Genomic DNA, 24,352 nt, shown 5'->3' with positions numbered 1-24,352 from the left:
GGACTCAAGCATGTTGCTTCATCTCTCTGGGCCTTGGTACCCTCATCTCAGATGGGGACAATGGCCAGATGAGTTCTCAGGTTTCCTCCCAATCCAGCCCACTCTCATACCTCCCCTCCCCCACCCCCAGCTATGGTTCTGTGGCTGTGATTAACACTGGAGCCCTAGGGTCCCACTCCAGGAGGTCAGTGCTTTCCACATTAGTAACCGGGTTTGCAAAGGGGGAAAATATGATATTTTAAACAGCCTTAGGATAAATGGGGAGCGGTATTAAACAAACATTACTCTTCATAAATTAGTACTGACATCTAGCCACAACTCTTCATGGAAAAAGGGATTTTTTTTTTTTAACGATAAGTTTCTTTCTCTTTAAAGGAAAATTGCCAAGGATGCAGAAGGAAATGAAGATGGTCAAAGACGAGGATGTGCATTTCAGTCTGGGTGCGAAGAGGGCCCCCTCCTTCCCCCACGGCCTGCAGCCAGTGGTTTCCCGAGGCAGAGCTCCTCCAAGACACCCCTTCCCGGAAGCTCTTCGGGGGCCGTTTTCCCAGTTCCGGTATGAGCCTCCTCCAGGAGACCTAGACGGATTCCCGGGGGTCTTTGAAGGAGGAGGGTCTCGCAAACGGAAGAGCATGCCCACCAAGATGCCCTATAACCACCCCTCGGAAGAAGCCGCTCTTGCCCTGCACCCGGAGGAGAGCAAGAACCCCGGGCCCCCGGAACTCCGCCTGCTTTTCCCGCCGCCGCCGCCGCCGCCGCCGCCACGGCCCAAGTACGACTCGCGGATGATCGACCTGTGCAACGTGGGCTTTCAGTTCTACCGCAGCCTGGAGCACCTGGGGGGCAAGGCCGTCAAGCAGGAGCCCGTGAAGCCCAGCGCCACGTGGCCCGCGCCCCCTCCGTTCCTGCCCACGCCCTACCCCTATTACCCCAAAGTGCCCCCGGGCCTCGTGTTCCCCTTCTTCGTGCCCTCGGCCTCGCCCTTCCCCTTCAGCCGGCACACCTTCCTGCCCAAGCGGCCCCCGGAGCCGCTGCTGCCCCGCAAAGCCGAGCCGCGGGAGAGCGAGGAGACCAAGCAGAAGGTGGAGAGGGTGGACGTGAACGTGCAGATCGACGACAGCTACTACGTGGACGTGGGCGGCGCGCAGAAGCGCTGGCAGTGCCCCACCTGCGAGAAGTCCTACACCTCCAAGTACAACCTGGTGACCCACATCCTGGGCCACAGCGGCATCAAGCCGCACGCGTGCAGCCGCTGCGGGAAGCTCTTCAAGCAGCTCAGCCACCTGCACACCCACATGCTGACCCACCAGGGCACGCGGCCCCACAAATGCCAGGTGTGCCACAAGGCCTTCACCCAGACCAGCCACCTGAAGCGCCACATGATGCAGCACAGCGAGGTGAAGCCGCACAACTGCCGCGTGTGCGGCCGGGGCTTCGCCTACCCCAGCGAGCTCAAGGCCCACGAGGCCAAGCACGCCAGCGGGCGGGAGAACATCTGCGTGGAGTGCGGCCTCGACTTCCCCACCCTGGCCCAGCTGAAGAGGCACCTCACCACGCACCGCGGCCCCATCCAGTACAGCTGCTCCGAATGCGACAAGACCTTTCAGTACCCGAGTCAGCTGCAGAACCACATGATGAAGCACAAGGACATCCGGCCCTACATCTGCTCCGAGTGCGGCATGGAGTTCGTGCAGCCCCACCACCTCAAGCAGCACTCCCTCACGCACAAGGTACTGCGGGGCCCCCGGGGAGAGGAGTGAGTCCCGGGCCGAGGGCCCAGGAGACCTGCGCTGCTTCCCACCCCTGACACGTGTAACCCTGGGCGGGAGGCGTCCCTTACCTGAGCCCAGACGTTCTTCTTCCTCACCTTGAAATGGGGGAGAATGAGGAGACTAGCCATCAAGCCCTTTCCCATCTCGACTTCTGGAGTCTCAGGCGGTCCTAGAAAGAAAGAATGCAGTTTGGAGAGGAGGGTGCGGAAGGATGAAGGAAGCAGCTGGTGCTTGGGCTGTTGCTTGTTCGCCTCCCAGAATCCCTAAAATTTTATTTCTGGAAACTTCATCCGGGGTGCTAGCATGAGGGTGCATCAGTCCCTATCTACCCAAGACCAGCTTTGTGCCTGGGATACACTAATCGGAGCCTTCTAGAAAACTCTAGAAAATTCTCTCGGTCTTTTTCTGCTAAAGCTGTGGCTACCTTTTGCTTTATTTTCTCCCTCAACTGCTTCATTTGCAGGTGGCTTTGAGGGGAGCAGACCCTGGCCTGGGTCCAGCCGGGTCTGTGCTTCCCCCATTGAGCTTCTGCCTAGTTGGTGGCAGTGCTCTGTGGTTTGTATTATAGGAGGCATGAGAGAGCATTCTTCTCTGTTGGGTTTGGTTTTACCTTCCCCAGCCTCAGGTCTTCAAGGAGAAATACAGGCCCGCATGTCTAAGTTCAGCCTAGTTTGCAGACAAAGCCCTGGAGTCATTCAGGATGAACTAAAACAAGGCCCCAGTGCGTTCCTGAAATCTTACCCAGCTAAGCTAACTTGGGTCTGCTTTGAGCTTCCAAGAGGGGAAGTTTGCCCCACTAAACTCTACTCTCACACCCTTGACCTCAAGTGGTTTTCTTGGCAGGAGAGACTTCTAGCAAGCCAGAGTTTCTAAAACATTCTTTCATTCTGAAAGGTCAGTGGAGGACTTTGCTCAGCCAAGATAATATTTCTGCTCTGGCATTGTGGGTTTCATTTGATAGGTTAGGACCAAATATGGACAAAATGCATGACTGCCTTGTGGGCTCTGCACAAACAGCTGCCCTGCAAAAGGCACCTTAGATGCATCCAGAGAGGAGGTGCCTGCCTAGTGCAGGAGCCATCAACAAGGAGCCTGAACTGAGAGTCAGCCACCAGGGGGGCCATGTGCTAATTTCAGGGACTCCTACATGTGTGGAAGAGGAATCAGAAATGCATTTTAGAACACGTAAAAATTCTGTAAGATGGTAGACAATGAACTCAAAATGGAGAAAACAGCCTGGTATCTGAAATAGGTCTTGTCTGAATTAGGAAGCAAAATGCCTTTTAATTAAAGGAGTCAGCAAACAGTGAGAGGTAGCATTTACTGAGCACTTGCTAAGTGCCAGGTATTCTACTACTCAGTTAATCCTCTTCAACAACTGTAAGAGCTACCTATGGGTATCGTTACTCCAGATTTGCAGGTGAAGACACCAAGCCATGGGGAAGTCACCCAGCATCTCTGTCTCTAGCACCTGATCTCTTGAACACAACTATCAAGACTACTCCCTCTTTCCCTTCACCCAGCAGCTCCGCAGGTCCCCTCTCTGAGATTTCATTGATCTTATTAAAGACACAGCAGCTTCCTTTGTTCCTAAAGCTGCGTCCAGTCTCTCATTTACTTGAGGTCTAGGCCAGCCCACATGTGAATTTTACTTTGTTCACAGAATTCTCTTTAGAGAATTCCAAAAACAGTGATAAGTAGGTACTAAGTAGATCATAACCAAGTATAGGGACAATCTTGAGAAGAAAGATGCTGAAGTAAGTTTTAAACCCATCAAGAAAATAGTTTTCATTAATTTAATACTTTTAAACTCACTGTTTGAATATGCAACACATTTAAAAAATTCATCTTCTTAGGAGGACATTAAAATGTAGATTTCTTCATTAGCATAAATCCATACTCATCTGCAATCATCTAGACTAGACAGTATTCCAGTTAGAAAGAGCCCCCGGGTTCTCATGTCCCAGCACTTCAACTTGAGATGAGGAAGCCTTCACCAGGAAAGGCTGCAGGACTCATCTAAGGTTATGCGGCCAGTAAACAGCTGGGGAGAGACCCAAACTCACCCTTTAGTGCCGTGGGCTCACCTAAACTGAGGAGTGGTACTCTCTTACCATGTCCCAAATTAAAGAAATGAAAATATAGGCAGAGGGAACCTTGGAACCCCTCCTGCCTTAGGTCACTATGAATATCAGGCCATATGGGTTTTATAAGATACAGTTGTTAGCTAAATGACTTGTTCTAAACCTGTAATAACCTAGTTTTAATACCATGGTTCTGGGTTCTTCCAAAAAGTCATTCTGGGTCAAGATTTCTTGCAGCGGCCGTTTCAGAGGAGCACTGGTTAGTCAGGATTAGGTAATACTCTACTCACGCCGTGAGTCCCTAGAAATGCTTTCAGTTGAGGGCATTGATACTTAAGTATTAAAACACTTCACAAACAGCAAGGGAACTAGAAAATCTTCTTCTTTCTCCTTTTCTAATTCAGAAAGCTGTCCTCTGCCAAATTGCTCTGTCGGACAGAAGCCGGCTTGGAGGCTCCATAGCCAAATCACACAGAGGCCACTGTGGCCCGTGGGAGCCCAGGGGACCATCTCAAGAGGCAATTATCGAGTTGTAATTTTTTGAAGTGTGGATGTGAGTTGTTCTTCTTGGATTTTCAAATCCATTAATGAGAACTCAAGAGAACATTGCTTTTCATATGGGAAATGATATTATCAGTTTAGGGGGTTTTGTTTTTTCATTATCATGAAAGCTGGATTAGACTCATTTCACATACCATTCATTCCATGGTGCTCTTACCAAAATCTTATTAATCCCTGAGAACTGTTACCTTAGAATTAACCCCAGCAGCAGCAGGAACAACAAAAGCAGTAGCTTTCTTTTCCTCCAACGGTCTGGCTAGTTTATGGTTTTTAGAAGAAAAAAAGGATGACGTAATCAACGCTTTTCAAGAAAATAGTAGTTTAACAAGGCTACAGGCACACCATTTGGAACTCAACATCTTTCACCAAATCCTTCGTGGATTTGTGTGGCAGAGAGCAAAGCAAAGACTGCTGTCCTGATGAAAGTCTGCTACCTGCTAACCACGGTTCTTTTGCATCTTGCCCCCTTCCAGGGCGTGAAGGAGCACAAATGCGGGATCTGCGGGCGGGAGTTTACTCTGCTGGCCAACATGAAGAGACACGTGCTAATCCACACCAACATCCGCGCCTACCAGTGTCACCTGTGCTACAAGAGTTTTGTGCAGAAACAGACCCTCAAGGCGCACATGATCGTCCACTCGGATGTGAAGCCCTTCAAATGCAAGGTGGGCGGCTGCCCGGGAGGAGCACGGAGAGGGAGGGCTCAGAGGGCTGTGCAGATGCGCAGGAAGAATCTCCAGGGAACCTTCCACTCAGTCTCATCAGAGGGACCTCTGCGGCTCAGAGTAGGTCTGCGGCCAAGCCCAGGCCTGTCTGCTGCTCTGTGCCTCTCTCCACCGCAGCTGTGCTCAGCTGAGCCCTAGGAGCTGCCCTGCGTGTCTCGCTGTGGAATCGGTGCACAGGGCGTGGAGACAGCCAGTGCAGGGAGCGCCGAGGGTGGAAGGCCCATCTGGGGAATGAGGTCGTTAAAGGCTGAAGGCGGTGTGAGAGCTGGTGCTCTAGAAGGCAGCCGTCAGGTGTAGCCCTCTTCCCCGTACAAGCCAGTGAGTAGGACACAGAGAGGAGTCAGAGAAGCTTCCAGCCCTGTCCCCTTCCCTTCCCACTCCCCCCCAATCCTGCTCTCCTCACACTTGGACTGAGCACTGTCATTTGAGGGCAGGTCTCCCGGAGGGGATGGAAGAGATTCCAAGGCTAGCCCCTCAGGTGACCTCAGAGATGCTCGTGTGGGCCGAGGAACAACTGTGTGCAAGGTCAGCTGAGGTGCTTCTCGTTTATTCCTGGATATGATGGAGCATCTTCATTACAATCTCTGCGTCCCATTAACTTGGTGGGGTTTTTATTTCATGCGCTAAGGTAAAGTGTGAGCTGGAGGTTGGTAAAGCCCAAGGCACTGATGGGTATGACGCAGAAATGCTCAGGCTTCCCAGGCTGGCTCCCCTCCCCGCATTGTTTCTCTTCTCCACTTCTAAGATGAGAAGGAATCTTGCTCAGGATTGGGCAGTTTAATTCAAGGAAGGTACTGGCAAGTGACACCTCAGTCCCGAGGAGAGGGCTGAGGGGGAAGCAGAGGGAAATCACCACGTTCAGATATCGTTAGAGGCTTTCTGTTTGAAATGGATTTGCCTTCTCTCTGTCCTGCGTGTCTGATGGCGTCCCAATGATATTCTTTGTCAATCCCTGTTTCTGGAGTAGGGTTCCCTGCTTCCAGGGGCTGTTCCTGCCTTAACCCCTCAGCAGCATGTCCCCCCACTTGAAGGAACCCCCTGTGAAGCTGACTTCTTTCCTGTGCTGGCCACTCCTGGACGGGGTGAGAGGGGTCAGGAGCCAGAGCTTCCCTAGACCTGTGTGGGCATTCTCCGGAGGTGGGGGAGGGAGGGGTCTCCCTCCAGCCCTTTTCCTGCCACCCACTTGTGTTTCCCCTGCTTTCCTTCAAGTTCCCAGTGGTTTGAAAGTCAATTTATGTCCATCTTGAGTGATCTGAGCTGAAGGGGGAGGAAGCTGCATGCAGGATGGTGTACGTAATTCGCAGGGCCTGGTGGAAAATGAACACGGGGCCCCCTTGTTCAGATGCTATTCAGAATTTCAAGACGATGAAAGCAGAGCGTAACACCAAACCCGGGACACTTCTGAGTTCAGGGCCTCGTGTGACCACACAGGCCACACACCCGTCCAGCCAGGCCTGGCTGCGGGACCCTGTGGACTCCACAGACCAGCTCTTCTGTCTCCCTTGAGACACGCCTTTGGTTTCCCTTCCGCCTCGCTGAGTCCCTTGAACACTTCACTTTTACCAGAGCTGTTCCCCGCCTGCCGCCGGTTTACTGTTTCCTGCAGTAGAGGTGCTGTCAGCGGCTCATCGCCCCTCTTCATTCCTTGTGTTGAGTTTACTCTTGGGCTTCGAGCATGAACTGTATTTTTACCAGCTGGTGGTGGGGCACATAAAATCGTTAAAATACTCAGGAGCCATTGCATAGTTCGTAGTCCCCCGAAAATCCACGTCCATCCAGACCAGCCAGCTCCCTCCTCCACCTCACCAATTCAGGGCCAGCCGTCGTGGTTAAACCAGGCAGAAAACATCTCTGAAACAGAGGGATACACCAGGGCAGAGCCAATGCAGGAAAAGGGCTTGCCAGCTGTGTGTGATTTTGGGGCACAGAAGCAGTTCTGTTTCTCTACCTCAAGGGCCTCAGAGGGGCCTGGAGGATCTTGGACCAAGTGGTCCTTGAGGATTTAGCGTGTTCTCTCTGGTACCAGTGCATAGAGACGGGACATGATGGGACATGATGGGCCCAATGATGCCAGGCCTCCCTTCACCCCAATGATAGCACACCACACATGGTTCAAAGGGTGTCTGCTGGTCAACTATACAGTTCAGAAACTGAATCTGACATCTCCTTGAGGGTGGATAAGGCTCCAGATATCTGGTCACGCCATCAAACCCCATAAGAGAGGGGCTTGTAGCATGAAATGACAGCTGTGATAGAATACAGTTTAACTCTCCAGTGGGAGTTGGGCCTGGCACAGGAATTGGACTGGTCATCTGCAAAGGTCACTTCTTCCTGATGAGCAGGTTCTCTCAGGAGACCGCAGCAGGTCGGAGGCTGCCTAGAAGGCAGTATGTATCATTTGAACAAAAAGAACTGGATGTTAAAGTATATGTTTGTCAAACTTAGGTGGCCCTTCTCCATTCTTAGACATTCCTGAAATAAGAACAGGTGTCAGTCACCTCGATCGGGAGCCTCTGTCCCCTGGCGAGTGCCAGAACATACTGCCAGGTTCTTCCTCTCTTTGTCCCCATCTCCCTGCAAAGTGCCACCTGCTTGGTGTCCTCTTCATAGCATCGCCCTTCTTCATTTCAGAGGAATTTCAGAGCATGTCTGAATTTACAGATTATGTAATGGGGCCCTGTGTATTTATAGACTAGCTCCAGATCCCACTGTGGGATAGGCCATCTCCAGATGGTGTCCTGTGGACTTTGCTTCTTACTCATGTTGTGCTGTATTCTTGGAAATCTGGCCCTGGGTAGGGGTTGCTGGGGTCTGAGAGTTGGGAGAGGAACAGAAGGCCATTTGCTCATCACCGTGCAATTCACAGCCCTCAGAGAGGAGGGGATGGCTGGCTACACGGTGATGCTGGAGAACGAGCCCGGACAACTAAACCCGAGCTGTATTGCGGTAACAGGGGAGGGTTATTCCATTTATGTGACTGACACGGCTGGAAAAAAGAGGTAGACCTGGCTCCAGTCATATTCCAAGAGTTGACTCTCCTTTACCCCAAAACTCGCCAAAAAAAAAAAAAAATAGGGAGAGTCTTTAAGTAACAGATTCTAATTTCCTGGGATTCTCAGCACTAAAAATTCTTCCTAACATAAATCCCTCCCGCTGTGGCCACATGAACTGGTTCTCTCTGGCCCTGGCTCAGTGGAAACAGCTGTCCACAGCAAACAGAAACATTCGTTTACTGCGGGATTAGGCATTAACAATAGGATGGAAAATTCGAGGAGGAAAGGTTTCTGGGTTTTTTTTTTTCCTTATAAAAAAATTACTGCCCTTCTGGGTTCTTTTGCTATTGGCTCGACTTCTGGACTCCTTGCTTCTTGGAGCCAGCTGGAGTTTCTCCAGAGACCTGTGCCTGTAGACTTAAGCCATGTTTCAGAAATATGCTTCCCAGATTCTGCGTAAGCACGCAGGGGTTGATTTGGATGCTATCCTCGTAGCAGCCACACTCCATAATAGCAAAGAACCAGCTGCTGTCTTTGGGAAACCTGTCCAGGAAAAGCAGTCATCCAGAATTTCCGGGACAAATTCTCCTTTGAGATGGGTGAAGCCGGGAGCTGCCTATGTTATGAATCACCAGGTCATCTGCAGCCTGGCCCAAAGCAGAGGGCCGAAGGCTGAGGCAAGAACAGATAGAAAAGGATGAGGTCTCCCTGAAAGGGGTCCCCACCGCCTCCGCCAAATTGGCTCCATCTCCCCCTCCAGCTCTTGGATGCTCCATCAGGGGAGAAACCCAGTGGGGACTTGTAGGGGCCCAGTGCTTGGGATCAGGGTTTTCAGGCTGGCATTGAGGGGGTTAAGGCAGTGACCAGATAGCAGCCTTTTGGCAGCAAAGCCCTCCTCGGCAGAAGGAAGGATATAGCTGTATGAACTGCCTGCTTAACAATGCCCCGCATGTCCCCAGGGGCCCGCCTGCAAATAGATTTCATCTTGCTTTCTCTTGTACTTTTCAAAGCTTCCTGTTTTCTCACGGTCCTTTTGGACAGTTTACAGTCTCTCTCTCCCTCCCTCCCTCTCTCTCCCTTTGAGGAAAGGAACACCCTTCTTATTAAAAGAGAGAGAGAGAGAGAGAGAAGGATGTAAGGGAAGGGCAGTTGAGCGGAGGCCATTCTCCGAAGCTGCAGGCTGCAGCTCTTTGACCTTTCCTCTCAGAATAGGGAAACACAGGCTTCCTGGTGCATCGCAGCCTAAGTAGCGTGCCTCTTTTTGGCTCTGTGGGCCTCTGGCCCCAGCCCAGTGGTTGCCCACGGCCATCACTCTGCCTCTGTGCACAGCGACTTCTCTGGGACTCTGGCTGTCAGCGCAGTCTCTGGGACTCACAGGAAGTGGCCTGGACCCGGGAGGGAAGGGGCGTCAGGAGGCCAGAATTAGGAGCTTCTATGAAGATAAGGGGACAGGACCTCTGCCAGCTGTTTAAAGGGCCGACGGAGGATCAGAGAGCCAGATAATAGGCTCCCCAAAGCCTGCAATCTAGGGTGAATCTTCTCTTTCCATCCACATTCCCAGGGCTGCCTCAGCCACACCTGCTTACATTTCTCTTTATGCCTCAAGTAAGCTGGCAGGTATTTCCTCAATACCTTAATATTGAGGTCCTTCCTTAATATTCCTTCCACATAATCTGGTTTAAAAAGACAATACCCTTATCCACAAAGAACTTACCATTTCTAGAATGTAAAATGTACATGATAATGATAGTAATAAGAGCTAATATTTATTGAGCTCTTACTATTTGCCAATCCCTTTACCTGAATCAAAAACTTTAATAGGAGGAGCTTCCCTGGGGCTTCCCTGGTGGCTCAGTGGTTAAGAATCCGCCTGCCAATGCAGGGGACACGGGTTCTATCCCTGGTCCGGGAAGATCCCACATGCCGTGGAGCAACTAAGCCCGTGCGCCACAACTACTGAGCCTGCGCTCTAGAGCCCACGAGCCACAACTACTGAAGCCTGCGTGCCTAGAGCGCCTGCTCCACAACAGGAGAAGCCACTGCAGTGAGAAGCCCGTGCACCGCAACGAAGAGTAGCCCCCTCTCACTGAAACTAGAGAAAGCCCGTGTGCAGCAACAAAGACCCAATGCAGCCAAAAATAAATAAATAAAATAAATAAATTTATCTAAAAAAAAACGCCTTCATGCGAAACTAAGATTATCATCAACATTTTACAGAAGAGAAAATGGAGCAAGTTCTGTATCCCTCTGGGGTTTCACCACCGCCTCTCTGTTTGCCATCTCAAAGCCTAATGATCCATGCAACCCATTTTTAAAGGACAGTTCAAAACATTTGTTCCAATTTTCTATTACATTTTGAGGTCAATCTCTCTCTCTCTATTTATTTATTTATTTTTGCTGCATTGGGTCTTTGTTGCTGTGTGTGGGCTTTCTTTAGTTGCGGTGAGCAGGGGCTACTCTTCGTTGTGGTGCGCGGGCTTCTCATTGTGGTGGCTTCTCTTGTTGCAGAGCACAGGCTCTAGGCACAGGGGCTTCAGTAGTTGTGGTGCACGGGCTCAGTAGTTGTGGCTCTTGGGCTCAGTAGTTGTGGCTCGCAGGCTCTAGAGCACAGGCTCAGTAGTTGTGGCACATGGGCTTAGTTGCTCCGTGGCATGTGGGATCTTCCCGGACCAGGGGTCAATCCCATGTTCCCTGCACTGGCAGGCATATTCTTAACCACTGTGCCACCAGGGAAGTAAGCAACAGACTTCCACCTCTCTCTTTAAAAGTAGGTATAAAAGTGGGTATTGGTGGGGCTTCCCTGGTGGCGCAGTGGTTGAGAGTCCGCCTGCCGATGCATGGGACACGGGTTCCTGCCCCGGTCCGGGAAGATCCCACATGCCGCGGAGCGGCTGGGCCCGTGAGCTATGGCTGCTGGGCCTGTGCGTCCGGAGCCTGTGCTCCGCAATGGGAGAGGCCGCAGCTGTGAGAGGCCCGCGTACCGCACAAAGAAGAAAAAAAAATAGAAAAGTGGGTATTGGTGGAAAAACTGATATTTAATGTCAGAAGCACACTAATACTGCTCATTAGAGCAACTGAGAGTTCAAAAGGGCTGCACTGGTTGAGATGACTACCTGCAAGATGAAATCTGACTCCTTATCACTCCAGCAGCTTCCTGTACCAATACCCACCCTGCCTTTAATCTCCACAGACCTTGGCAGCAGGTGATTCAGCAAGTCTTGACTTGGGCAAGCTCTTAGCCTCATGTCTCATGATTAAAGGGGGCCTTGTAGATGACTGCTTTTCCCAGGAGAAGAAACTAGAGTTTTGATGCTCCCTCCCAACTTCTCTTCCTTCCCGTCTACTCCTCTCCTCTACTACAAGGATTCTGCTTAGAGCTCACACTCTAACCCCACCTGAGAGTGCTGTCTTTATTTGCCTCAGTCCTCCTTCTGTGGCCTCTCTTCACTGATGGTGACTGAGAGACCTCTCCAAATTTCACAGACACAAAATATATCCATACGTTTGTGTATAGTTATGTGAGGACGAGCCTCTGAGAAGGATGAAGGGGCCAGGTGTTCTGGATAAGGGCCAAAGGGCTTTGTGGAAGGGTCAGAGGCTGAGAGGAAGAAGCCAAGGGTACCAACCGCTGAGATGTGAGTGGTGTCCAAGTACTTCAGGTCCTGAGTTAATCGTCTCTATCCTTCTGCCACTGAGGATTTTGGTTTTCAAACTAATGTGTATAGCTTTAAAGGGGGCACAAGAGAGAGTTGGTAATGGCTGCTTTGTGGAATTTTTGCATAAGGAAGTGATATTTTTCCTGACTTGGTTGTTTATTTCCTAACCATATACTTAGATATTCATTAAGTGTTACTATGTGTGTAGCCCTGTGCTTGATACTGGGGTTGGCCTCAGGGAAGAGGAAGGTAGTTCTTATGTTTCTGAATACTACCTGGGACACCTTTTAGTGCCCTAAACATCTTTCAGAGTTGACACATTATTGCTTAGCCCTGGGAAAGCTCTCCATTGGCTATCAGTAGGCAATCATAAACCATGAAGGGTAACTCTGGTATATACAAATTAAATTTTATCAACAGCAACAAAATTAGTCTTCTTTACCAATCACACATCAGATAATATAGCTGACCAGCCATGTTCCACAGTGGATCTTCTTCCCTGAGGCTGTAGGCCTTGACTTCAGGAGACAATATCACTTACTAAAATGATAAAACATCCTAATGTCCCCATATACCACTAAAATGTCCCAAGAAGTTCAGTACTGAATGAATTGATCCAGAAAAGCATTAGAGTAGAAAACACACACTCAGCTATAATGATCATAAAAGGTTGCTTTTCTGAGGCTGAGGAAGAATCTGGAAAATACCCAGCAGTAGCCCTCTTTATGTGTGCACATGTGTCTTGGGTGGAGGTAGGGTGACGGGGGAAGGGAGCTGCGACCTCAGGCAGGTGAATTACAGGATCTGCTCTAACCCCAAAGTTACAGCAGTTGCAGCAGCAACAAGCAGTGGATCATTATCACAATAGTAATAGTTACTGTGCCTGTAGTTTAAGGTTGATTGAAGTGTCTGAAAATATTTAATGAGGAGACTTTATTCTTGTGTCAAAACAAAAACAAAAGGCACTCCACATATTCCTCAAGGTTAGGCTAAAATTTCATCTCCTTTATAAAACCCATTCAGACCAATCCAGCTTCTAATACCTCAGCAACCACAGATGATAACTAAAAGTGGAATATCACCCTCCATGGAAGTCACTGAAGGAAAAAGGCACCCATTTCTTCCTTCAGTTCTCTCCGTCTGGCCTGTAGGACCATGAGGCCCATCCAGGCTTGGACTAGTGCAGTGGCCTAATTGACCTTCCAACCTCTATCTCCCCTCCACCTACATGTCTTGTGCTTAACTACCCATGGCTCTTGCTGTTTTCAGATCTTCTGCTGCGACGGGCCTCACCCCTTCACTCACTCAACAGAGACTTACTAAGGAACTATCATGTGTCAAGCCTGGTGCTAGGCAGGGATTATAACCAAAAGGCAGGCAGAGCCTTCAGAGATGCTGCAGTCTAATGAAGGACTATTCAGCTCAGCAAGTCCAGCAGCAGCATTGCTCCAAATCATCAGAACTGTCCCATGAACCAAATGAGATATATCTTTCCTAGAATGACCCATGACTGGAAATACCTAATGTAGAAGCTCTAGATAAACATTTTTTTTTTTCTTAGCCAGGATGGAGAACTGGATAAACTAAGCTAATAAAGAGAACTCTACCAGAACTCTCACACACGGGCAAAACTGAGCCACAGGCTGATATATCTTTATAAATTGTCTCGGTTGAGAATAAAGAGAAAGCAAGTATCCATACTTTCCCCTAAATTAGACTCACTCTCTCAGCTTTTCCCCTCTTGGGTCACCTTTTCCAAATGAATGTGGTGAGGGGTGCTCTGAATACTGAGTGTGGGGTACCAGTATGCTGAGTTCATTCTCGCTAGTAAGGAAGTAAAAAGGGAAAAAGTACGTAAAACCCCCAAATAGGAATCATTTAGAAAAACAGAACCAGCTGTTTATTATCCATGCGTGGATTATCTGTGACAAATCTGTAATCCCAGGATGGCTTCCTCTTACTGCCCCGCATTCTTTTAGTCTAATCTCCCAAGGTCACAGTTGTTAGGTGTACCCATTCTTCCAAGGCCAGCTCAGCTCTCACCTCCATAGCCACCTGAAGAAAACACTGTCTTCATTAATAAAAGTTCAACCCAGAACCTCCACAATGGCCCCGAAAACATCTCTCGGTGAGAAAGGAAGACCGGTGTCAGCTTTGGAGGACGCCGTACCCCGCATCCTCTCTCTGGGCACCTCTTGCTTCATCTCACTACCCTCATGACGTGGGCCTCTGAGGGTGGGAAGGGAAAAGGGAAGGAGAATGTTCCTCCCTTAATGCTCTGGTCCCGGCACAGACACAGAATCCTTCTTTGCATTCCTCACAGCACAGTCAAGGAAGGGCTGGAGCTTCCAAACCCTGCTCTGCTGAAGCCTGGGGACAAGAAAAGCAAGGAAAGCACCCAGAACAACTGCTTCTGTCTTACACCACCTGCATCTGCACACATTGCCTTTGAAAAGGCAGTTCTTTTCTTCCCAAAGGAGCTGGAGAAGTGCTGTGGTCCATCATGTATTTACAATTTGATGGAAATAGAAATTTTAAAAAAAGTGAATTAAGTATGTTTGCTTTTTGTATACCTAGGATGATATTTTCAGTACTTCAGATCTCTACCCAGAGAAAAGACACACTTCTTCCTTTTAACTCTGAAATCCATCCCCAAAGTTAGCAAATTTAAAAATTAGAAAAGCATTGCCTGATATAGTCTAACAGAAGAGTTATATTGGGGGTACACAGTATGATGTGGTGATTGACGGTGTGGCCTCTGGTGTCCGAGGACCTGAGTTTATTATCCCAGCTCCAGCTGTGAGCCTTGGCCAGTCTTTACTCATAATCCCTCAGTTTGTCCATCTGTAAAATAGGGATGAGAACAGCACCCATCTCATAGGACTGATGTGGGTTAAATGAGATAGTCCATGGCAGACTTGGGACAGCGCCTTCCGTATTGTAAACGCTCCATAAATATTAAACAAGTCGTCGTATCCTTATCATTCAAGTGAAGCACACTTTGAGCAATTGCTTTCAGGGCAGCTTTTCTCCTTTCCAAAAGGTTGCGTTCAAAAGAAGCTTTAATAGCTTTGCAGTTTTCACCTTGAGTTTAAAAATCCCAATACAGCAGGAGCAAAATCTCACGAATCCATCCCTACCTGTTCTACCTCTGAGCCTGGGCTCAATCCAGCCCCTCCTTGACTTCCATGGGGACAGTTTCTTTGGAAGCAACTTAAAAATGCCAAGATCCAAACAAAGTAGCAACACATCCATCCTCACACAGGCCCTGGCTGTGGTCACCTGGGCAGGGTCCCTGCCTTTGAGTAACCTGTGTTCTCTTCGTCACTGTCTTTACAGCTGTGTGGGAAGGAATTCAACCGGATGCACAACCTAATGGGCCACATGCACCTGCACTCTGACAGCAAACCCTTCAAGTGCCTCTACTGCCCCAGCAAGTTCACCCTGAAGGGGAACCTGACACGCCACATGAAAGTGAAGCATGGGGTCATGGAGCGGGGCCTCCATTCTCAAGGTAATCACCCTTCCGGGCCAGTGAGGAACAAATGGGAGCTGAACTTGTCTTTAGGGAGCTTTACTTCGGGGGGTTATTCTCACCGTCATAAAAGGGAGCATAATTCTCAAGACCACAGCAGAGTAGCAGGAGCAGGTTGGCAGTGTTGCCCTAACACACGTAAAGCTGGTATCTGAAGGTAGTAAGTAAAAGTGAATTTGAGGGGGTAGATTAGAATATCATAATGATGCCAGTCGGTACCACTATTAGTGCTTTGTTCCAGACCCCGCAGCAGGCGCTTGGTCTCTGTGAATCTTTATAGTAACTCCAGGCTGGAGGAACTTCTGTTATGAGGTTTTGAAATGTTAACTTGCTCAACTGAAAAGTAGCAGACCGAGAATATGAACACAGACCTTTCTGACTCTAAAGCCTTATTGTATCCTCTTTATCGCACTGCTGTTAAGGGGCAGGTCTGCAAGTTCTGCTGTCAGCAGACGTGTGTCTGTAGCAGGCTAGGTCTCGTCTATCTGTTCACAACCAGAAACTCAGTTTTCGTGCTTGGTAGGGCTGATTGGCCCATAGGCAGAGCAGTGAGTCTCCCTAGCTGAGCCCTAACTGAACTGATGAAAGTTCCTGCCTCCTTCATCTTCTCCGTCCCTTCCTTAGCAGTGAAGAGTTTATATTCCACGTGTACTGGGTTCAGTAGGTTGTCCTTCAATAAATGGGCAGTAACTGCTCTCTGTCCAATGCAGTGTGCTATATGCCATGGCAGATACGAGGGGAATGAGACCATCTTCATTCGCCCTCTGGGAGGTCTGTGTGTGGGGAGAGAAGACACACATATATGTAACTTACAATATCATGTTAACTGGCTGACATGTTCTGATTCACATATGATCCCAGCACAGGGTGATGCACTTAGATTTTATTGCTCATCCCCTATATTCCACAAAGTAGACTGTGTTATTCTCATTTTATGTAAATGGAGACTAAGGCCAAGAGGTGTTACATAAACTGCTCAAGGTCAAACAGCAGGTCTGAAGGCAGAACTGAGATTCTAACTCAAGAATTTCTGGCTCAAGCCAGTGCTTACTGCACTGGGTAAAAACACGGTGGGGGGGTTGTTCATGTTTGCTGCCTCTCCCACCCCTTTACAAAAGAGGTGGTCAACTAGGCACCCGTATTCATGAATAGGATGCACGCGTGCACACCCAGCATGAAACAAAATGATGGTAGCTTTCAGATTTCTCAAACACCCACTGAGTTTATGGTGACTCCTGGTTGAGAGGAAACTGTGATCATCATAAAACAAGGCCTGGAGTTTGTACAAAAGCCCTGAAAAAATTCTGGTTAAAAAACAAAAACACTTTATTTCCCTGAGAATGTTCTTTTTCTGAATCATTCTTTGCATCTCTAGTTGCCTGAGCTACTTCCCAAGCTAGGCCTGGATTTTTCCAGAATAGGTGAAGTATGCTCAGTCACCAGGGCTAGAGACATAGAAGGTGATGAGGAGACAGTCCTCCATCTGAAAGCCTGACTTGGTCACCAGGACTTAACCCCATATGGATACTCATGTCCTAACAGGCAACTAAAGACTATCATTCTTCTGGAAAAATCAAGAGCATCACCATATATCAGAGAGTTGCTTTGAAAGTTTTTAACAGACTTTCAACAATTTTAATGTTTTCAACTACAAAAGGTGTTAGCATTTCTTCACTCTAGGTTTTGAAATGGCTCAAAAATCAAGACCCAAACTAACACACCATTGTAAAGCAATTATACTCCAATAAAGATATAAAAAAAAAAGAAAAATCAAGACCCAGATTAAAAAGATCCTCCCTGTGCCCCTGACAAGATTAAAGCTACAGACAGCTTCATCGCCTGACCACACCATAAAGCAGGCAGCATTGGACCTCTGCTTCCTCTGTGCGTCCCCACCCCAGAAGCCTGCTTCCCCCGTGCAGCAGGGTCTGGCCGCACCCCAGCCCCCTCCCTCCTATCCCTCTCTTCAGTCTTCCCCGCCTGGTCCTCAGGGCCTGGCTGCTGGCTTACCACGGGCAGATACCTCCAAGATCAAATCAGGTGGAGCCCTACCACATGCCTGTTGGCTGCTGAAAAGTCCATCCCTACAAGGGCCTTCAAACTGAAACTAAAAATGAGACCCTCTTACATCACTGTGCCCAACAGCAAGGACCCTTGTGGTGGGACACAAGGGCTTTTGAGCTTCTCAGAGGACCTTCCTGCACCCTCCCTACCTACTCTGTCTATGCTTAGGGGGCCCAGTTATGGGGTGGCCCCCTTGGTCCCAAATGGAATATCTGGGGTTTTTTTCAAGTTGAAAATATCTTTATTATTGTTTTATTTTTTTTCTTATGGTAAAATACGTGCTCACTGTTAAAATAAAAAGAAATATATTCGAAGTGAAAAGGAAAATGTAAAAATCACCTCATAGTTAATCATTTTTGAGATTTTGGCATATGTCCTTCCAGATACTTTTTGATATATAAAATAGAATCTACACTATTAATATATATGCTAAATAATATATATGATAAATATATATTTCTTTTACTTAAAGTATATAGAGAATACCTTTTATGATCAGTAATAGGTCTCTACATCTTCTACACATAGAAGTACCTTCTACACACATAATACCTTCATTGTATGGAGGTACTATTATTTATTTAAACAAACCTCTATCGTAAAATTGATAATTATTTTCACAGTCTCACTATTAAAAGCGTGGTGATGAGCATCCTTACATATACATTTTGTGCATCTGCCAGACTATTTTCATAGTTTCAATTCTCAGTAGTGTAACTGCTAAGTCAAAGGTGTGCTTATTTTTAAAGCTTTTCTTGCACGTTGCCAAATTCCCCTGAAAGGAGTCATACCGATGTAGACTCCATCTGTGACAAGGCCCATCTCTCTACAGCCTTCCAGGGGATTACTCTATTTTTCAAATGCAAAAAGCAAGCTACACTAACCGGCCCTGGGTTCCGCCCAGCGACCTGAACGTTTCCCGGGGCCTGAACGTGCCTTTGCTCCGGCAGGTTTTGGAAGGGGGAGAGTTGCCGGGGCGCAGACGGCGGGGGGCCTGAGGAGCCTGGAGCAGGAGGAACCCTTCGACCTGTCCCAGAGGCGCCGGGCCAAGGGGCCGGCCTTCCAGCCGGACGCGGAGAGCGCCAGGGGCAGCTCCTGCCACGAGGAGGACGACGACGACAACTGCTGCGAGGCGGGGCGGGACAGCCCGGGCCTCGGTCCCCGCAGCCCGCTGCTCTGCGCGCCCCAGGACCTGTCCAACAAGGCCGAGCCGGGCCCCAGGGCGGAGGCGCAGGCGGGGGAGGACGCGCCGCAAGGGGACCTCCAGCCGAAGAGGCGGGCCAGCCCTGGCCCCGAGGGCGGCCGGGAGAGAGAGTTTGCCCGCAGAGACGAGTGTCCCGGCCTCCTCCGGGCCCTGCAAAGCGCTCGGCGGGGCCCCTCCTTTTCTGATTACTTGTACTTCAAGCACAGAGATGAGAGTTTAAAAGAATTACTGGAGAGGAAAATGGAAAACCAAGCAGTGCTTTTAGGGATCTAAGTGGACGGTTTAAAAATTACACTTGGAAAATGAGCACTAGGCTGTGCAAGTACAGCTTTCCGCATGAGCTCTCATTTGCTGGAGACCGGAGAAGGGCGCGAATCTTTACAAATGGCTCAGACTAAATGAGCAGGGACGTCCTCACTCATGTAAATGCTTCTCAGGTCATTCATTGGGCCCTTGATTTTTAACACACATGCAAGGTCTTCTTCAGTGTTATTTCGTAGATCTCCAGTGTAATAAACTGTACATATTCTTCTAGACATCTAACTGTAAGCTGATGCTGAGGTGCTTTTAGAAATTATATTTTCCATTGATTAATATGGTAAATTTCTTTCTAGTTGCAAAAATATGGTGCTTGACATGTTACCTTATTAATGACTCTTTAGTTGAATGTGTAAAAGGTATAATATTTTTCCAGATAGATGAAAATATTAGTAGTTGTATATATTTTAAAATTTGCTTTATTAAATAATCAAAAAACGCCAGAAATGACACAGGAGGGTGAGTTATTGAAGAGGACGTTCTCAGGTAGTTGCTGCAGATGTAAGATAACATTTCAAGAGAATAAGAATAGTTTTGACTAAGGAAAAGCCAGCAATACTTAGATTCCTGCCTGGGTCTGCCTCGTTTGGCTTCTGCTGCCTTCATCAGATGTGGCATCTGGAGCATATTTTCAGATAGCCCGATGGTGCTCAGCGTCTGCAGGCTAACCCCATGTCCTGAGCAGAGCTCCCTCCTGGAGACCTTGCTCGAGGCTTCATGCCCTATAAAGCAGCTGCAGGAAGAGTTGTCACCCCACGAACAGTGGATTTCTCCTCAGTGCTGGAGCTGGGTCGGGGGGAGGAATTCTTCCTGAAATTTAAGCTCTAACTTATTTAGAGTATTAGAATAACCATAGGCTAATCACTAGTAAAGGAGTTTCTGGGCTGTATTCTCAATGCTACCTGAACATTAGAATCATCTCAGGGAGCCTTTTAAAAAATACCAGTGCTGGGGCCTGACCCCCTGAGGTCCTGATTTAATTGGTCTAGAGTGGAGCTCTAGCACTGGTTATTTTCCAAGTTGCCCCAGATGACTCTTACGTGCAGCCAGGGTTGAGAAAGATTGACTAGGCTAAAAGAGTGGCTCCCAAGACCCCCTCCCAGGGACTCCATAAATATTTCAGCTTCTGGCTTTAGACTCATTAAGATAGAAAGCAGGAGACCTTGAAATCATACTGCTGACTTAGGCCTTCTTACCTGTTCTGTAAGAGCCTCACGAGAGGAAACACACACACACACACACACACACTGTATAAGCACACACTGTTTGTACTAGAAATGATGCCTGTGTTGCTTACGGTCACTTAATGTTTAAAAATACATAGCCAGCCTATAGTGACTAATTATTTCTTCCTAGATGTGTGAATCGTGAGTCCAGTGAGTGGTAGTGACTGTAAAGGGTGGGTTGAGCCCCGCCTGTAGGCTTCCCTTAGGCACCGGCATCTGACAAATAAAGCAGTGCTGGCAGGATGTCACATATGTGTGACTGACCATAAGCAGTGACCCTCTGGTACTGTGTCTGTGTTTATGTAAAAACTGTCCCTTGGTAGTTTCAACTCGTATTTGTAGAGCTAGGTACTGTTTTTTGTTTGCTTCTTCTCCCCCCAAAGTTACCAGTACATTTCTTTAGACGACCTGGCCCATCTCTGCCTGTGGGATGCTGGCTTTTTCTCTTGGCCCAGGTGCTTCCCCGTCAGCCTCATCTAGTTCTCATCAGTCACACGTGCGCTTTGTCAATCCCTGATGCGTTCCTCCCGCTGCCTTGCTTAAGCCTCCTTCGTCCAGCCTCACCACCACTACAACGTGCCAAAGCTGCTTGGGTTGGCTACTGCCATCTATGCCCCAAGGTCAGAGCACCTGCAAAGGGGATGGTGAAGGGAAGAGTGTGGTTTTCTGCAGTTACCAGCACAACTCTGGGCCAAGAATCCATCCAGATCTTCACAGGGGCAATTTGCCTTCCATCCATTATTAGTAATACAGCTCATCTGTGCCTCTGATGACATCACTCAGAGGCTGGCAGAGTGTTCTGTGAGGCCTCCTCCTAGGGTCCTGTTACATATTCATTCTTTCAGCAGCAAAGTGTTGAGGACCTGCTACAAAGGCTGCAGATTTCCAGTTTGCTCTGGGTGTGTGGAGCTGGAATAGGAACTAGAAAATCTAGAAGAGCAAGCTGTAGACTTTTCCACCCAGAACGAATCGTGTGAGAGTGTTTGAGGAACAAGTTAATGTTGAGATGGAACGAGTATGGTCTCGAATGCTGGTCTCCACATCATGTGCTGAGAAGCAAGCGGTCCCTCTTAGGCCCTTCTAGAGCTGCCAGGGGAGGGAAAATTCTCAACCCATATCCCCACTTCACTCAGAGCGGCTCAGATTCCATCTGTTTTATGTGTTAGCCTTCCAAGTAAAATTTCATTTGGAGGAAGAGAAAAGGGTCTAGGAAAAGTCATAAAAAATTGTTATGGAATGTATTCTAAAGCCTGTTTTTCATTCTTGACTCTGGATATGAGAGACTTAATTAGATATAACCCACTGGTTCCTATGCACTGACCTTCTGAGAACCAAGGCTTAAACCTTGGTTTTGTACGTGACCAACATCCTGGTTGGCCTGGGACATCCCGGGCTTATACCTGTTGTCCCCAGGTAGTTACTAAGAGTGTCACCTTAACTCTCAAAAGTGTTCCAGTTTGGGTGATAAATTATATGGGCACCCTATGCATTAAGTGCAGAGCTAAGGGAAGCGTTGGCCAACCTTGCCTAGAGCTAATTAACCAGAATGCAAGTCTGAAAGAGAAGCCATGAGGCCATCGTCAAGAGAATTAAGGGAGGAAACCATCCAAGGTCATCAGCAATCCCAGGACCAGGATAGCATGAAATCCATCACATTGTGACACTCTGAAAATAGGTCACTACCAAATGCTTTCCAGGCTTTCGACCACTGTCTTTGAACCAACCAACTGACCCAGCCAACTGGCATATTTTTCTTTTATCCTTCTTATTCCGGCCTATGATTACCCCCTCTTGTTGCCTTTCAACTCATTCTCTCTTTTTAAAAATTTGACTACCGACTGGCCATGAGACTGAGGCTGACTTTCCATGACCCCAGAAGGGTAACTGGTATATTTGTATATGAGTAGTTACATGAGACAGCCCAATGTGCATACTGTATTTATTAAGCCCTGAGGGCATTTAATAAAATATTAACATCGTGTTTTGAATTATGATCTTTGTCTGCTTTGCTGGAACAAAATGTAACAGAGCTAACATTTTAAATCCTTCACATATTTGGACAACATTACACCAAATGTTGATTTTGTACAGAATTCTGGCTTGCTATTTAAAAATAAAACTCAAAGTGTGTAGCAACCCAAGTTGTGAATATTGCTTTCTGCTTCAGTGAAAAAGCAGTTTACCTGAAAATAGCATGTAACCTATATTTTGTTAATTTAAGCAAATAAAGACGTGTTGAAAAAACTGAGTTAATTATTTGTGAATACCTGAAATTTTGCAAGGAAGCTGCCACTGTCAATGTCTTACTCCTGCCCTCAGATGATCTGCCAGAGCAGTTCCTACTAGTGGGTGTCTTGGCCCCAGGGAGACACGGGTGATGTCTCCCTCCCTCAAGGCTTCAAAAAGGATTAATAAACTTCAGCTCAGCAGCAGGCAGGTGACATCTTCCTCATCCTCTTCTCTCCTATTCAGAAAAATTCGTTCTGGAAGGGTGTCATGGAGAAGTGGGAGGTTAGAGGCAGGATTGCTTTATTCTGCGTCAAGTTCTTTGTACAATATATGTTCTTGTGGGCAAGAGCACAGATTCTGGTGCCAGGTTCCTGGATTCAAAGCCCAGCTCTCTCACTTGCAGTCTTTGGGACCTGAGACGAGTTTGTGAGCATCTCTCTGTGCCTCAGTCTCCTCATCTGTAAAATGGGGCCCGGAACAGCACGTTCTCACCAGATTGTTTTGTGGGTTAAATGAGTTAATATATGAAGACACTCCTGTGCCTGGCTCACAGTGTATGCCTTGTAAGACTTAGCCATTACTATTACCATCAGTGAATTGGCCAGAAAACTGAACACTCAGCTCTCTCTCTCTAACACAGCACTCACAAAGCTGTGTCAGCATGGGAAGCTGTCCATTTCTCAGGAAGCTTCCCTTTTAAACATTATATGCTGTTATTTGCCAAGCACTGTGCCAGGTGACTTATACACTCGATCTCATTTAAGCCTCGTGCAACCCCGAGATGCAAAGGTTATTATCTCCATTTTACTGATGAGGAAATGGAGGGTCAGGAGAGTGAAATGACTTGCTCCAAATTACTTAGTTAGCAAGTTCCTCCTTTGCCCTCCAAGCATATAGCCTGTAGCAGGTTGGGTTCTCTGGAAGTAGATGCTGAGACAGATTTGGGTGTAAGATGTCTATTAGGGATGAGTACCAGTGAAAAGAAGGGGGAGGAAAGAAGATTGAGCAAAGAGAATCCAGACTGTAATGCATGCCTGACCGAGCCTCACCCAACGTGGTGGGCAGCTCCGGGGCAAGGTCTGCCCATCAGAGCTGTGCCACATTGGGCAGAGACGTCCAGGCCTTTGCGCACCTGCCTTGCTCAGTCGCCAGATGTGAGCTACCCAGGAAGAGCGTGACCTCAAGAAGGTGTGACCCTGCAGCAGGGACAGACCCTGAGGGGGTCAGGGAGCTGCTGGCTGGAGGCCTCTGCTGACTGCATTCCCCACAGCTCAGCACAAGGCCGTCTTTGAAGAGAGACTGGGTCACTCATCTCTGCGTCTGCCGCAGCCCACCTCTTGCATCACTCCAATCCACTTCTTCGCATCCACTCACAGAATATCTCCTCCAGGATTCCAGTGGGCCTCTCTCCCTGGGGGAAAACTAAGAAAAGGGAGAGTAGTGGATAAACTTCAGCCCCATCGCTGCAATTAGTCTAGGAGACACACTGATGTTCATTTTCTCCTTCCTCCATTACCTGTCTAGATCCCTCTCTGCCAGGCTCAGTGGCTTTCCAGGTGGCTTGACCCAGACCCTCATCTCCAAAGGGTCTGAGCCTTGGTCATCATGTTGCCCTGGACTGAATGGCTTTGTCCTCCCCACCCGCCCTGCCCCTTAAGCCTTAACCCCTAGTGAGATGGTATTTGGAGGTAAGACTCTTGGAAGATAATTAGGTTTAGATAAATTCATGAGGATGGGACCCCCATGATGGGATCAGTGCTAAGATCAGAGTCTTCTCTCTCTACATTGTAAGGACACAGCAAGAAGGTGGCTATCTGCAAACTAGGAGGAGCGTCCTCACCAGACACAGGAGCTGCTGGCACCTGATCTTGGACTTCCCAACCTCCAGAACTGTGAGTAATCAACGTTTGTTGTGTAAGCCACTCAGTCTGTGCCCAAACAGACTAAGACAGATGTCCTTCTCAGAATGGAGTTGCTGTACCTGT

General features: G+C 48.3%; 1 protein-coding gene across 1 annotated transcript; it reads left to right on the top strand.

Annotated features, from left to right (window-relative positions):
• The first annotated feature begins 389 nt into the window (after positions 1-389).
• ZNF366 (zinc finger protein 366) lies at positions 390-18,867 on the top strand. Its single transcript, XM_060091744.1, has 4 exons — positions 390-1,730; positions 4,891-5,082; positions 15,131-15,305; positions 18,341-18,867. The coding sequence occupies exons 1-4, from the start codon at positions 390-392 to the stop codon at positions 18,865-18,867; spliced, it is 2,235 nt and encodes a 744-aa protein (XP_059947727.1).
• The last annotated feature ends 5,485 nt before the right edge of the window (positions 18,868-24,352 follow it).

The sequence above is a fragment of the Mesoplodon densirostris genome, chromosome 3 (assembly GCF_025265405.1).
Source record: "Mesoplodon densirostris isolate mMesDen1 chromosome 3, mMesDen1 primary haplotype, whole genome shotgun sequence".
Taxonomy (NCBI): domain Eukaryota; kingdom Metazoa; phylum Chordata; class Mammalia; order Artiodactyla; family Ziphiidae; genus Mesoplodon; species Mesoplodon densirostris.
The sequence above is the reverse complement of the archived record's forward strand: the minus strand, read 5'-3'. Positions and strand labels throughout refer to the sequence as shown.

Coding starts and splice junctions, on each gene's coding strand:
- ZNF366 (XM_060091744.1), top strand. CDS start 390: ATGCAGAAGGAAATGAAGATGGTCAAAGACGAGGATGTGCATTTCAGT. Junction 1,731..4,890: donor AGCACTCCCTCACGCACAAG/GTACTGCGGGGC, acceptor GCCCCCTTCCAG/GGCGTGAAGGAGCACAAATG. Junction 5,083..15,130: donor TGAAGCCCTTCAAATGCAAG/GTGGGCGGCTGC, acceptor CTGTCTTTACAG/CTGTGTGGGAAGGAATTCAA.